The sequence below is a fragment of the Haliotis cracherodii genome, unplaced genomic scaffold (assembly GCF_022045235.1).
Source record: "Haliotis cracherodii isolate W230 unplaced genomic scaffold, xgHalCrac1.p SCAF_1, whole genome shotgun sequence".
In the NCBI taxonomy this organism is placed as follows: domain Eukaryota; kingdom Metazoa; phylum Mollusca; class Gastropoda; order Lepetellida; family Haliotidae; genus Haliotis; species Haliotis cracherodii.
In genome coordinates this window covers 63218091-63233001 of record NW_027266264.1, presented here as the reverse complement: position 1 = coordinate 63233001, position 14911 = coordinate 63218091, and the positions used below count along the sequence as shown (strand labels likewise).

The following is a 14911-nucleotide window of genomic DNA, read 5'->3' as shown; positions in this document are numbered from 1 at the left end:
CCCCCATGACATAACTGAAATACTGTTGAAAGTTGTTCTATATCCACTCCTTCAATTAGACTACATTCTGTTGAGACTGAAGTCAGTTCTCTCATCTTCAAGTAAATTGGAAATTGAGATGACCGTTACATTTTATTCAAGTTGATTTCGTGATAAATATAAATTGCTAGATGTAATTGTTAATTGTTAGATGTATTGTTATAAAATTGTATGAAGTAAATATTCATAATTTGAATGAAGAATCCAAAGAAAATCATTTTTGCAAAATATTAATCATCTTCCTGAGGCAAGGGCATTAACAGACTGGACTTTTATAGTCAGTTAGTGCCCTTGCCTCAGGAAGATGATTATTACTAGGTGTGAATTGTTGGTAATTCCAAGCTTTGACAATATGAATGAAAGTTTTTTATCATTAGTCAGGTTCTAGGTGTAGGATGCACTGTAAGGCTAAACAGGATGTGTAAGCATGTTTGAGCATTAATCTTGCAACAGTTTTGTACCAGCTGAACAGCAAATTAAGGCACCAGGCCTGTCAGTCTGGATTATGATATGTTTTCACCAAAGCATGATAAGACTTGATAAAAAAAGCAGTTGTGGTGAGCATGTTGATTGCATGTTGATTGCAATTTGATGAAGTGATACAAGGCCGTGCTGAACATATTGATGACAAGACATGTCTGTTAACACCAGGACTGGATTTGAGTTTTTTGTGGGTATCATCTCTGGGGTTTTATCAAGTTTTCTGTGGTATGTTTTATCTGTGAAGACAAATCCTATGAGGAAAATTATATACCGCAGTGACCTAAGTATTTATTCATTTAACATCCATTAGTTGTTATCTCAAATTATGGCTGTGCATTTCTCAAGGGGAATAAAGAGATAGGTTTCTTAACATTTTATGCACACTTCAAAATACATTAAGAGTAAGGGAAATCTAAGTGCAGTAGAACATAGTGCAAAAGTTACACTATTAATTATACACTATTAATTATACTCTATTATAACTTATATAATAGAATTACCAGGCCTGTAAAATGGGGTTAATGACAGCAGTGGATATCCTCCAATGGACCTCATTCCTTATGGAATTCGGGAATTATTTTCGCACATGCTATGAACAGGTTAAAGGTCAAGGTCACAAGATAAAAAATTCTCAGAATTGAGTTTATGGCTATCCTTTCTCAGAAAGTATAACTGCTTTAGACTACACCTTACACCCTGCCTTTTAAATTTTATCAATTACTGGATTGTCTGGTCCAAGTGCCAAAAGTGTGGCATTAAACAACGGACGTACAGTCATTTCAACCTGTGCGGCACTTGAAAATACTAGATCAGCATTAGTCATGAATGACTCTTCATCAGAGGCAGATTGAGCAAGGAAAAGATCTAGCACCATGTCTGTTGATAAAGATATGGGGTTTCTGGGTACCATTACTGTACTTGGTAGCAGTTGTTGTTCTTACAAACATCCCATCACCAGCTGAAGAGGGGGAAACTGTTGATAAATTGAAAATTGAAAATCACATTTTGTATTTCACTTTACTGAGGGTGATATCTGCACTCAGCCATTCCCATGCTTAGTTAACAAATGTCTTTTTTACACTCTTTGAAATATTTACAAAGTGCAAGTAAAATATTGACAGGTGTTTGGTGATAAACCGTTGTGCTGTGGTTGAAGGAGAAATGTGCACCAATTGTTGTTGTAAGACGTAAACATGTCACACACAACAATCTCACATGCTTGAAACTAATACAAACACTTGTGAATGCTCGGGTAAACCTTGTCTTTCATCACTGATAAACCCCAATTTGAAATGTACACATTAAAACATCATGCCAAATCTAATTACATGTACAAGCATCTCGTTTTCAAATTTGGTGAAACTGACCAGTTTTAGTTGAAATGAGCCACATTTCAGACATGCATATCAATTATGAAGATTATTTTTAAAGTGTTGAACCTATGCCTCAGATGTTTATCCAAGGACATGACAATTCAATTACGTGTTACATCTGTAGTTGCCACTCATATCATGCCACTTGTTTGATAACAGCTGTTATTGCATCTTGAATGAAATGTGAGATGATATATGACACTTGATGCTTTGATCATGCACAAGCATGTTTATGTTATGTAAGATATTCCTGAAAATACAGACTCTTTAAGTGGTGGGGTAAAAAGCAATATGCATTCTCAATTTCAGTTTATATTTGATTAATGTTCTCCAATGACTTTCTAGCATCCAATCTTGATGTAGCTGTGCAGATGAGCTATGGGATCGTATGCATGTGCAATTCTTACTGTATCTTAAAAAATATAGTTTGACTAATTTTACGAAATGGAATTGACCCTTTTGAAAGTGAAAAGTGTCCTGGAAATTTTTGTGTGTGAATGTGTTAAGTTAGCATATTACAGTTTACTCTTTGAAGATGTACTACTCAACACCGATTCTTTCATATTATTGTAGTTTCATGCTATGAAAGATTAACTATGGTAATATGAGAGGGTCAGCTGCTCTTCACCTTCTTTTGAGTAGGGGAATCAGAGGTATTGGATCATGTGGATCAACGGTCCATTTGAACTTACATGACATGGCTGGTTGTGCCATCATTGAGCTTGTTGTGCCTCACTGTCTGTAAACAAATGGGACATGGGGAAGCAAACCGAAGAACTGGGTTCAATTCTGCACATAGGTACAATGAGTGAAGTCCATTTCTGTTGTCCCCTACCATGATTTTGCTGAAATATTGCTAAAAACAGTATAAAACCATACTCACTCACTCACTCACTCCAATGTATACCAATAACCTGATAAAATTACAATGTTGTTTTTTAAATTGAGAATATTCACATGTATGAAATGTTAACTATTCTTCACAGAGACTATTTGCTCAAGAACATGAGAAGAAAGAACCTCATGTGAATGATGATATTATCTAAAGTTTCAAGTTAATTTAAGATATCATGATTGGTATTTGGCTTGGGCGATAAGATGTGAAAATATTTTTTCTTATGTCCTGCTATTACTATTATCGTTTCCTTTTATTAATTGTGCAGAAATTATTTCACATATATCTAAATTAATCACATTCTTTCTTTTTATTGTTTATTTAGAATACTGTTTGACATATTCATCACAAACCTGCCTGAATGCTAGATCACTGAATAGTATTAATCATACTGTATAGAGCATCATGTTACATCTAGTCCAATTCATTTTTATAAAATTTCATTTAAAAACTTGTAGCCAAATCCATATGTAGATATTAATGTGATGCACTTTTATTTTTACATTTTGCCTTTGCGTGTGTTTGTGATAGGTAACACCTGTGGGGCAGGATAGGCACACCTTTTCACAAACACCTGATATCAGCACTATTTAATAGTGATTGATAAACACATGCTCATCATACATAATGTAGTTGGAATCATACAATGGACTCTGCTTTTAACATAGATTACTTATGACTATGGAAAGGGTTCGGTTGCTTTTTATTTGAGAATTCAATCCTTTATTTAATGTGATTAAAATTCCTTAAAAAAAACCCTGTTATATAGTGTCAATTAACCAAGCACATTCTTGTTAAGATCTAAAAATAAGGATCATTCTGACAGCAAACATGCAGGTCAAAGCTAAGAGATTTGAAGAATTCTAGCAATGTGTAGAGTTAAGTGATGAGCCCACACCTCCCACCCCCTAGGTTGTACATGCTTGTCCCACAGTCCCGCTACTTTAGCAATGTGCCTACCGTCCCATACAATGTGTTTGACTCTGAACTATGGTATTTTGTTCAAAGCCAATTTTGGAAGTGGATGAAAGAGGTATGAGAGTGGGTTTAGACATACAGGCATCATATATTTCATTAGATGGCTGGGTTGTCCCCTAATGTGTTGCTTTTTATCAGAACAAATTAGAATGAATAACTGTATAATAGCATCTACTGCTCTGGTCCTAATTCATGACAGTTTAAAAGTTTTTCAGTCGGGGATGGTTAGCTGTCGGTGGGTCTAGCTTTGTTATGGCTGTCAGGTTGATAGACAGAACAGGTTTTTTTCTTTGATGTGTTTCCATTTAAAATGTTTTGCTTCAGGGTACCTTGTTTTAAAAAGAATGTAATGGACACTTATGGTAGATGGAATGTTTTGATACTTGTAGCATGCTTTTTCTTTTCAATTATTAATCAGTTGAAATATGCAAGATGTGTACATCATGTGAAACCCTGAATCCTGCATTTTACAATAGTTTATCCTGGCTCAGAGATGACAGTATGTAGCTTCTGATGCATGTGTGTTTTATTATGGGAGTTTTCTGATCAAATGATGAATTGTTGCTATTGGAATGAGCTGTGATATCAGTTGAAGTGCTGTTGTTGGCGAACACTGCCAGTTTACCTATTGAAGCCAATTAACTGGCGAGTTATTCTTTTTAACTCCCTCATGCCATATCTACACATGTGGAAATGAGTTTTGTCCTCCACTGTACCATTCACACTCCAGCAATGTTCTGGTGAAATTCTAAATGCTTTGTTTTTCAGTATCTTTGAACATATTGACAATGTCCATGCAGGTTATATGTATGTGTGTCCATGTAGAGATATATGTCCATGCAGGCTATATGTATGTGTGTCCATGTAGAGATATATGTCCATGCAGGCTATATGTATGTGTGTCCATGTAGAGATATATGTCCATGCAGGCTATATGTATGTGTGTCCATGTAGAGATATATGTCCATGCAGGCTATATGTATGTGTGTCCATATAGAGATATATGTCCATGCAGGCTATATATATGTGTGTCCATGTAGAGATATATGTCCATGCAGGCTATATGTATGTGTATCCATGTAGAGATATATGTCCATGCAGGCTATATGTATGTGTGTCCATGTAGATATATATGTCCATGCAGGCTATATGTATGTGTGTCCATGTAGAGATATATGTCCATGCAGGCTATATATATGTGTGTCCATGTAGAGATATATGTCCATGCAGGCTATATATATGTGTGTCCATGTAGAGATATATGTCCATGCAGGCTATATGTATGTGTGTCCATGTAGAGATATATGTCCATGCAGGCTATATGTATGTGTGTCCATGTAGAGATATATGTCCATGCAGGTTATATGTATGTGTGTCCATGTAGAGATATATGTCCATGCAGGCTATATGTATGTGTGTCCATGTAGAGATATATGTCCATGCAGGCTATATGTATGTGTGTCCATATAGAGATATATGTCCATGCAGGATATATGTATGTGTGTCCATGTAGAGATATATGTCCATGCAGGCTATATATATGTGTGTCCATGTAGAGATATATGTCCATGCAGGCTATATGTATGTGTGTCCATGTAGAGATATATGTCCATGCAGGCTATATGCGTGTGTCTATATCAAGATAAACATTATTTGTTTGTGAAAATTAGTTGTATTGCATAAACAACCAGTATTGCATAAACAACCCATTTCAAAACTGGTAACAGAAATGGTAAATGAAATCATATATATTGAAAATAACATATCAATGATATGAAAACATATTAAAAACATTTCGCATGTGAATTGCATTACAAATAAACATGATTAATGGCACATGTTCCCATATGGTTGACCTGACAACATTTAAGGTTAGGGTTAGGTGGGGGTAATGTGGATGTGATACTGGCAATTATACAGATACTGTGCACTTGATGGTTCGTGTCAACAGATGTAATAATGTCACTTATATATCTCACATGGGAAATTGAAGGCAGCAATAGCCAACTAAAGGATTAGGATATAATATCATAGGTGGCTGTTGTGCTAAATGGTCTGTGAGAATTACACATTGACACATGTCTATTATGGTGTCCTCTGGTAAGCTTGTTGGATTCTGATGGAAGCTGGTCTTGCTGACTTGAAGACTGTTAACCTCAACCTACTTCTGGCCCCATGATGATCTGGGATAGAATTGGTCTTTAGCAATCCGTACGGTCTCCTCCTGTGATGATCCAGGTTAGAATTGGTCTTCAGCAGCCCATACGGTCTCCTCCTGTGATGATCTGGGATAGAATTGGTCTTCAGCAATCCATGCTGTCTCCTCCCGTGATGATCTGAGTTAGAATTGGTCTTGAGCAGCCCATATACTGTCTCCTCCTGTGATGATCGGGGTTAGAATTGGTCTTCTGCAGTCTATGCTGTCCCCTCCCGTGATGATCTGAGTTAGAATTGGTCCTTAGCAGCCCATATACTGTCTCCTCCTGTGATGATCGGGGTTAGAATTGGTCTTTTGCAGGCTATGCTGTCCCCTCCCGTGATGATCTGAGTTAGAATTGGTCTTTAGCAGCCCATATACTGTCTCCTCCTGTGATGATCGAGGTTAGAATTGGTCTTCTACAGGCTATGCTGTCCCCTCCCGTGATGATCTGGGTTAGAATTGGTCTTTAGCAGCCCATATACTGTCTCCTCCCGTGATGATCGGGTTTAGAATTGGTCTTCTGCAGTCAGTGCGGTCTCCTCCCGTGATGATCTGGGTTAGAATTGGTCTTTAGCAGCCCATATACTGTCTCCTCCCGTGATGATCGGGGTTAGAATTGGTCTTCTGCAGTCAGTGCGGTCTCCTCCCGTGATGATCTGGGTTAGAATTGGTCTTTAGCAGCCCACATACTGTCTCCTCCCGTGATGATCAGGGTTAGAATTGGTCTTCTGCAGTCAGTGCGGTCTCCTCCCGTGATGATCTGGGTTAGAATTGGTCTTTAGCAGCCCACATACTGTCTCCTCCCGTGATGATCTGGGTTAGAATTGGTCTTTAGCAGCCCACATACTGTCTCCTCCCGTGATGATCTGGGTTAGAATTGGTCTTTAGCAGCCCCTATACTGTCTCCTCCTGTGATGATCGGGGTTAGAATTGGTCTTCTGCAGTCAGTGCGGTCTCCTCCAGTCATGATCTTGGTTAGAATTGGTCTTCAGCAGCCCATGCTGTCATCTCCTGTCATCTGTTGTTTAGTAATGAATTTGCTGCATGAAAATCAACTCATCATCATACAGAATTTCTTTGCTTAATTTACATGAACTGTAAGTAATGAGGTGAGAGGCATACTTGCATGCTATATAGAACAATATATTTTTTTTATGATAATCACATCCCCATGTATAATGTGTTAAAATGTTATGAAATCAAACAGTAATTATAAATATTGCCGATTTTATGTTTTAAAAACAAGTGCAAACAAAATTCTATTAAAGGTGGTTGATCATGTTTGTAGTTTGTCCTGTCTGAGTTCTACTTGATAGTACTGTTGGCCCAGTTGCCTAAGGCACTGCAATTCGCTGTGCAGAGTTGCGACCCTTGGGCACGCCAGAAACCTATGATCATGGGTGTGAATCCCGGTTCACTGTAATTATGTTTCTAGGTTTGTCATACCTGTGCTCATGGGTTTCACCAAAATGGTAAACATCTAAGACCTACATCATTTTTGGCTTTCCCCCGGGCCCACATCAAGCTGACAAGCCATGATGAAACTGGAATACTGTTCAAAGCGGTGTTAAGTCAACTCACTCACTCTGCTTGACAGTACATGCAGTGAGCTGTTTTTGTGAAGTTCTGCCTATAAACAAAACTATGATGTCATAAGTGCATATGTTGCTAAATGAAACATGATGTTGGGAAAGAAATCAATGAAACTGAATGTTTGACTAAACATCTACAGATACTTAGCCAGTAACATATGAGCTACAAGGAAGTGTGTATAATCTCTCTCAAGGAAGTTAATTATGTAGAACTGCAGCCAAATAGTTTCTGCAACAGCCAAATGTGAGCTGCTCGTTTAATCCTGTAATATCCCATGTCTCTCTAATGCGACCCAGATATCACCCTACTGACCCAACACAGGTGTGTGGTACAGGTGTGTGGTACAGGTGTGTGGTACAGGTGTGTGGTACAGGTGTGGTGTACAGGTGGTCTAGGGTAGATCAGACTCCATCTCAGTTTCTGTGACTGAGGCATAAGGACTGTTTCTGTTGATATGTAGACTTGAAATATCAATTCCACCCTGTACTACCGTAATGTTTCTGTTGATATATATATATGAGAGAGAGAGAGAGAGAGAGAGAGAGAGAGAGAGAGAGTATAACAGAGAAGGGATGTAGTTTACAAAACATAGAGAAGGGATATAGTTTATAACACATAGAGAAGGGATGAAGTTTATAACACATATAGAAGGGATGTAGATTATAACACATAGAGAAGGGATATAGTTTATAGCACATAGAGAAGGGATATAGTTTATAACACATAGAGAAGGGATATAGTTTATAACATGTAGAGAAGGGATGTAGTTTATAACACATAGAGAAGGGATATAGTTTATAACACATAGAGAAGGGATGTAGTTTTTAACACATAGAGAAGGGATATAGTTTATAACACATAGAGAAGGGATGTAGTTTATAACACATAGAGAAGGGATATAGTTTATAACACGTAGAGAAGGAATATAGTTTATTACACATAGAGAAGGGATGTAGTTTATAACACATAGAGAAGGAATATAGTTTATAACACATAGAGAAGGGATATAGTTTATAACACGTAGAGAGGGGATATAGTTTATAACACATAGAGAAGGGATATAGTTTATAACACATAGAGAAGGGATGTTCTTTTTAACACATAGAGAATCTCATCCAAGTGTCTTTTATATCCAATATAGCAATACAAGTCAATAAAAGTTTTAAACACTGACACTTGCCAAGTAGGATATACTTAAGGTGAATTCGACTGAAGCACAAAAAACTTATCAATGAATAACAATAAGGACAGTAGTCAGTGGCTGTCATGGAGTAGCCAATCATGGACCTGGAATTTGATCTCACACGTTTGATATTAGCTATCTGAAATGGGGTTCTCACTCACAGGCGTGAGACAAAAAATGGGCTAAGACAAATAGTGTTTTTTTAATTTCACCTTTATTTCTACTGTCATAAACTGATTTAGAAAAGGATAAACTTTATGTTCTGTAATTGTCCATCACCATTCCAGTGGGAGTGTAATTTATTTCTGAGATAAATTAACAATAATTATTCAAACCAGGGTTTTGAATCTTAGTCTTTGTGTGCAGAAAGCCATACTCGAATCAAAGTGGGAAATAACATGAAGTGAGGTGGGGAATTTTATAGCAGTTTCTTGTGGAACTTTCTTGTGATAAATTCATCTTGACCTTGACATTCATTTTAAGTACATTTTTCGGAAGAGAGTTTAAGTATATTTAGCATACAATATCCTGAAAATATCTTTTCAAAAATGTTATCAGTGCAGTGGACTTGACACTTAAGTATACACTGGAAAATTGGATTTAAACCCCAAAATTACAAAGGTTATGAAAATGTTACTAGGCTGAAAACAGATGCAAACACTGCACACTTAAGCTCCAAAGCACAATTATGATACCCGTATCAAATACATCACCATCAAATAACCATTTCTTGGTTGTTTCACTCTTAGCCATAATCAAACATGGATGTATATTTTCTTCTGCCCAGCAGTTTATTTTAACTTCCCTGGCCCAGTTACCTGGTATGATGTAACTTTCAAACTGCTACTGGAATGCAAGAGTCTGCAACATAAGTCCTCGCAGATTCTTCATTCATGTTATTTCAGCATACTACCAGCACTGCCAGACTGCTGTTAATACTATCTGACAACCAAAATAAACTCACTACAGCCAAAACCTACTTCCTCAATTAGGGAAATGTCATCAAGACATCAGGATGTTGGTTAGTTAAATCTCTGCTTGTTTTTGTTGATTATGAATGTCAGACAAACTTAGTATAATTATAATTACTTGCTGATACAACACTCACCCACCCATCCATCCACCCACCCACCCACCCACCCACTCACCCACCCACTCACCCACCCACCCACTCACTCACTCACTCACTCACTCACTCACTCACTCACTCACTCACTCACTCACTGCGTCTGGTTGTTAAAGGAGGAGTCCTTGTCTACAGCCACCAAGGTACATGGCTAACAAGGTGTTACATGATACTGTTATGGTTTACCAGGAAAAATACAAAGGGATTTGTGTTTAGCAGAGTATATTTGTTTATTGCTTCACATTTCCCATGGCTTTCATCAAGATGTCATCTCAGGGAGTTGATTTCAAGTCTGCTTTCAACAGCATTTCAGTTATATCATTGCTTGTGGGCTTAGTGGTGGAGGAAACCCAGCCGAATAAGTTTCCAATAAACAAGGGAATGGTGATGACAGATCAAGGTTAATTATCTTGAATTCCAACCAACTTTTAATGGATAGAGATGCAGCTCTGCACAGTAAATTGCAGTGCCGTGGACACTTGGCCAAATGCTAGACTGTTTGTGAAGCTCTTTGCTGGTGTACCCCTTGGTGATATTAATGGAATATTGATACAACCCAATTCACTCTTACTCTTTATGTAATGTAAGACAATTGATGATTAGAGGAAGTTAAATGAGAGTAAGTGCAACTTGAAGCTATTTGAAGAGTTATGATCTTTTTGTGTGGCAGTTAGGACCTCATGGTCACAGTGTCTCAGAAATGTTAGTACAGTGAGTTGATTTACACCACGTTTAGCAGCACATGTATTTCTGTGAGGCATTATGGTTGAGTGAGACATCCATTTATATTGGTTTCAAACAGGGTGCAATGTAAGGAATTGAACCTGATTCTTCAGCATGGTGGCTGCACACATGGTTTGGCATGGTCAGACATCAAGAATAGGTTTTAAAAAGTGTACAATTCTCTCGAATTGAAAGTGATTCTCAGCTTAGCTGCCTAATCAATAAAGTAACATTTGATGTATTCCTTCAATGTTACAGAAAACTTGGACCGGGCGTTCAAACAGAGAGAGAGATGGGAGAAACACAACCAGCATGTCGAGAAGAAGAAGAAGCGCCGACAGAAAAGGTCAATATCTGTGGAGAAGCATGTGGAGACCATGGTGGTGGTGGACCCCCAGATGGTGCAGCACTACGAGGATGAGGACATTAACAACTATGTCCTCACTGTCATAAATATGGTAAGTAACATGTTCAGGAATATGACATGGGTATAGCTCTTTAATGCAGTTCCGGATCTTTGTAGCTGTATCTTTGCATCACCAAGGGCTTGTCCAGGTTAACTGATTCTATATTATAAGAACTGGAGTGAGTGAGTGAGTGAGTGAGTGAGTTAGTGAGTGAGTATGGTTTTACATTGTCTTAAGCACTATTCCAGCAATATCATGATGGGGCACACCAGAAATGGGCTTCACACATTGTGCCTCTGTGGGGAATCTAACCTGGATCTTTGATGTGAAGAGCAAATGTTTAAAGCACAAGGCTTCCCCGCAGCCCCTTATTGCCAGAAGGTACCGTGCTGTGAAGGCCCTGCCATCAAGTGCTCCTTGTGGTCAGTGGTAGTCCAGCAATGAGTTTTAAGTTATAAGAGGCTCATAAAGCCAGAGTGAGTGAGTATTGTTTTATGCTGCTTTTAGCAATATTCCAGCAATATCACAGTGGGTGACACCTGAAATGGGCTTCACACATTGTACCTATGTTGGGAATCAAAGCCGGGTCTTCGGCGTGTCGAGAGAACGCTGAAACCATTTGGCTACCCTACCACCCTCATAAATCAAGAAAACATCATTGTCATATGTGTGAACCCACTGAATTCTTGTTGGAGCTAGTTCCTATGGCTGTAACTATACGGATTGTGAGTAGACTATGCACAATGTCACTGTTGTTAGTGTAGTAATTTGGGGATAATAGTCCAGAGAGAGGGCAAACATGAATGTTACCTAAGTGTTCAAATGTGGATGTCATGACCTCTAAGGTGCAAATGTGGATGTCATAACCTCTAAGGCTGCAAATGTGGATGTCATGACCCCTGACAGTGCCATAGTGGATGTCATGATCTTTGAAGGTGCCAGTGTGGATGTCTTGACCCCCTGAAGGTGCCATTGTGGATGTCATGACCCCTGAAGGTGCCAGTGTGGATGTCATGACCCCTGAAAGTGCCATAGTGGATGTCATGATCTCTAAAGGTGCCAGTGTGGATGTCATGACCCCCTGAAGGTCACAACCTCTTAGGTTGCAAATGTTGATGTCATGATATCTGAGTGTAGAAATGTGAATGTCATGATCTTTGAGAGTGTAATTGTAGATGTCATGACCACTGCAATCGCAAACTGTTAGATGGAAAATATGTTCTACCTGATTTAACAAACGTGGAGTAAGGATCTTTCAGAAATGATGAACTCGTTTTATGGTCATCAGTAACTATTTCTTTTTATCCTACATTACTCATTTATCACACAGCACATATCTACATCAATTTGTCATATCGGCTTAGTACAGATATTCCTGGCATGAATATTTGAAGTCTGACAATGTTGTTTCCTGCAGCATGGCTGAAAGTCAGACAGCCATATATCCTGACCATAGACACATTCCTGTGATGAATGAAGTGTGTCAATAATGTCATTGTAAATATGAAAATTCAACATGTGTTTAAACGTGAAACTGTTCTTTAAACAGTGTTAAACAAGCGAGTAATATGGAGCAACAGCTGCTGGCGCTAGGAGGAAAGTTTGGTTTTAAATGTCACAATTAAGTTGTCTGACACCAGTTGATTGACAGCTGTTTGTTCCTGCTACAGGTTTGTGTACCTGATGTTAAAGCCATTAGATACACAAGCGGCTCAGTCAGGGGGCATGTTTGGTTTCTGTGTGAGCCACAAGCCACCTACATAAATAATACACATATTCAAGGGCCAACAATAACATTATCTCACACACTGCGTAACCTGGCTTCTCAACACAGATTTGTAAATATTAATTGAGCAAAACACAAAAATGTGTGTTTCAGATAAACAGGGCGACCCATCATTTCGCATGGGACCCTGAAATTTGTATCACATGTGTAGCTAGTGGCCAAAGAAACTAATCAAGGCTTATAAAAATGTTTTATCGACCTATTGACCCATATCTGTAGAGATCATCACTCCTGAAACAAGTATTTGGCAAATGTGACTTGACTAGAGATACATAGTGATAAGCTGGGGATACGTATTCCTGATAAAGGAGGGGGGTGTTTTGTGATTTTGAAATTTCAGTAATCGTGTTATTTTAAATTGTTTGATAGGCATAAGTTAGAAGTTGACAGATGACAAAGTAGACACAATTTATGGATAACAACTTCTTCACAACAGTTATTAAAGGAGTTGTTATCTATACATTGTGTCTACATTGTAGCGGGATTTTGTTGATGTAAGCAAATGAGCTTGTCATTGTGTTATGTGTTTACTTTTATTATACTCATTCACCTATAAATTTCCAGAATATATAGTGTGCTTTCCAAACAAGAGGTGTGTGAACCCTGCACCCCCAACGCCCTCTGGATGTGTGTATGGTGATAAGTTACAAGATGCCACAATCATATCATCTATTCCAACAGGTTTAGAAAGTAGAACTTGTTTGTGGATGAACTAATCTTATATCTCCTGCTGTGCATTGCAGTTTGGTTGTTTGTTGTTTAATGCCACTTTCAGCATTATTCTAGCTGTATGATGGATGTGTGTCCAGTGATTGATATCATGAGCATAGTTCCATGCTTTTTGGATGTGATGACATCTTCAACCAAGTGAGCGAGCCGGACAACCTGAGCCATTAGCCATCTCTTACGACAAGAATAGTCGCCTCTTATGACAAGTATGGTTTGCTTAAGACCTATCCTACCCCGGATCATGGGTCACATTGCAGTATCACAGTAGTGGATGTGTAGTGGATCTTCTTTTTGTACTCACAGTTAAGCTCGATGACATAACAAGGATAAATTATGAATCCTTTGCTTGAAGTTGTTATGTTCTTGACAAAATTAAACCTGTTGAACTGGCATGTACTTGAGGGTGGCCCATTCACATATTTCATTTGTTGTTATCTTTATCAGCTTTCACAAGCAATTAACTTACTGGAACACTAATTGTGTATAAATAAATTATTGCATATGCGTTGTAGTTGTGGAGATGGCGCATACGGTGTAATCAGGTAGCTAATGGACTTTGGAAATTGCCTGGTAATGTAATGGGCTATCTCAGTCTATCACAGCACTGAATGACAGTGATCTATAGTATACATGCAGTGAGGATGGTGTAGACTCAGTCTGTCACACACTGGATCACAATGATCTACAGGACACATGCAGTGAGGATGGTGTAGACTCAGTCTGTCACACACTGGATGACAGTGATCGACAGGACACATGCAGTGAGGATGGTGTAGACTCAGTCTGTCACACACTGGATGACAATGATCGACAGGACACATGCAGTGAGGATGGCATAGACTCAGTCTGTCACACACTGGATGACAGTGATCTACAGGACACATGCAGTGAGGATGGCATAGACTCAGTCTGTCACACACTGGATGACAGTGATCGACAGGACACATGCAGTGAGGATGGTGTAGACTCAGTCTGTCACACACTGGATGACAATGATCGACAGGACACATGCAGTGAGGATGGCATAGACTCAGTCTGTCACACACTGGATGACAGTGATCGACAGGACACATGCAGTGAGGATGGCATAGACTCAGTCTGTCACACACTGGATGACAGTGATCGACAGGACACATGCAGTGAGGATGGTGTAGACTCAGTCTGTCACACACTGGATGACAGTGATCGACAGGACACATGCAGTGAGGATGGTGTAGACTCAGTCTGTCACACACTGGATGACAGTGATCGACAGGACACATGCAGTGAGGATGGCATAGACTCAGTCTGTCACACACTGGATGACAGTGATCGCAGGAGACATGCAGTGAGGATGGCATAGACTCAGTCTGTCACACACTGGATGACAGTGATTGACAGGACACATGCAATGAGG

The 14911-nt window shown here is 38.8% G+C and overlaps 1 protein-coding gene across 1 annotated transcript in view; it reads left to right on the top strand.

Moving 5' to 3' along the window:
- LOC139453297 (A disintegrin and metalloproteinase with thrombospondin motifs 12-like) overlaps positions 1-14911 on the top strand; it is a 139045-nt gene that overhangs the window by 87065 nt on the left and 37069 nt on the right. The window contains exon 4 of the mRNA XM_071235138.1: positions 10852-11051. Coding sequence (XP_071091239.1) covers positions 10852-11051 — 200 coding nt within the window. The remainder of the gene's footprint in view (positions 1-10851; positions 11052-14911) is intronic.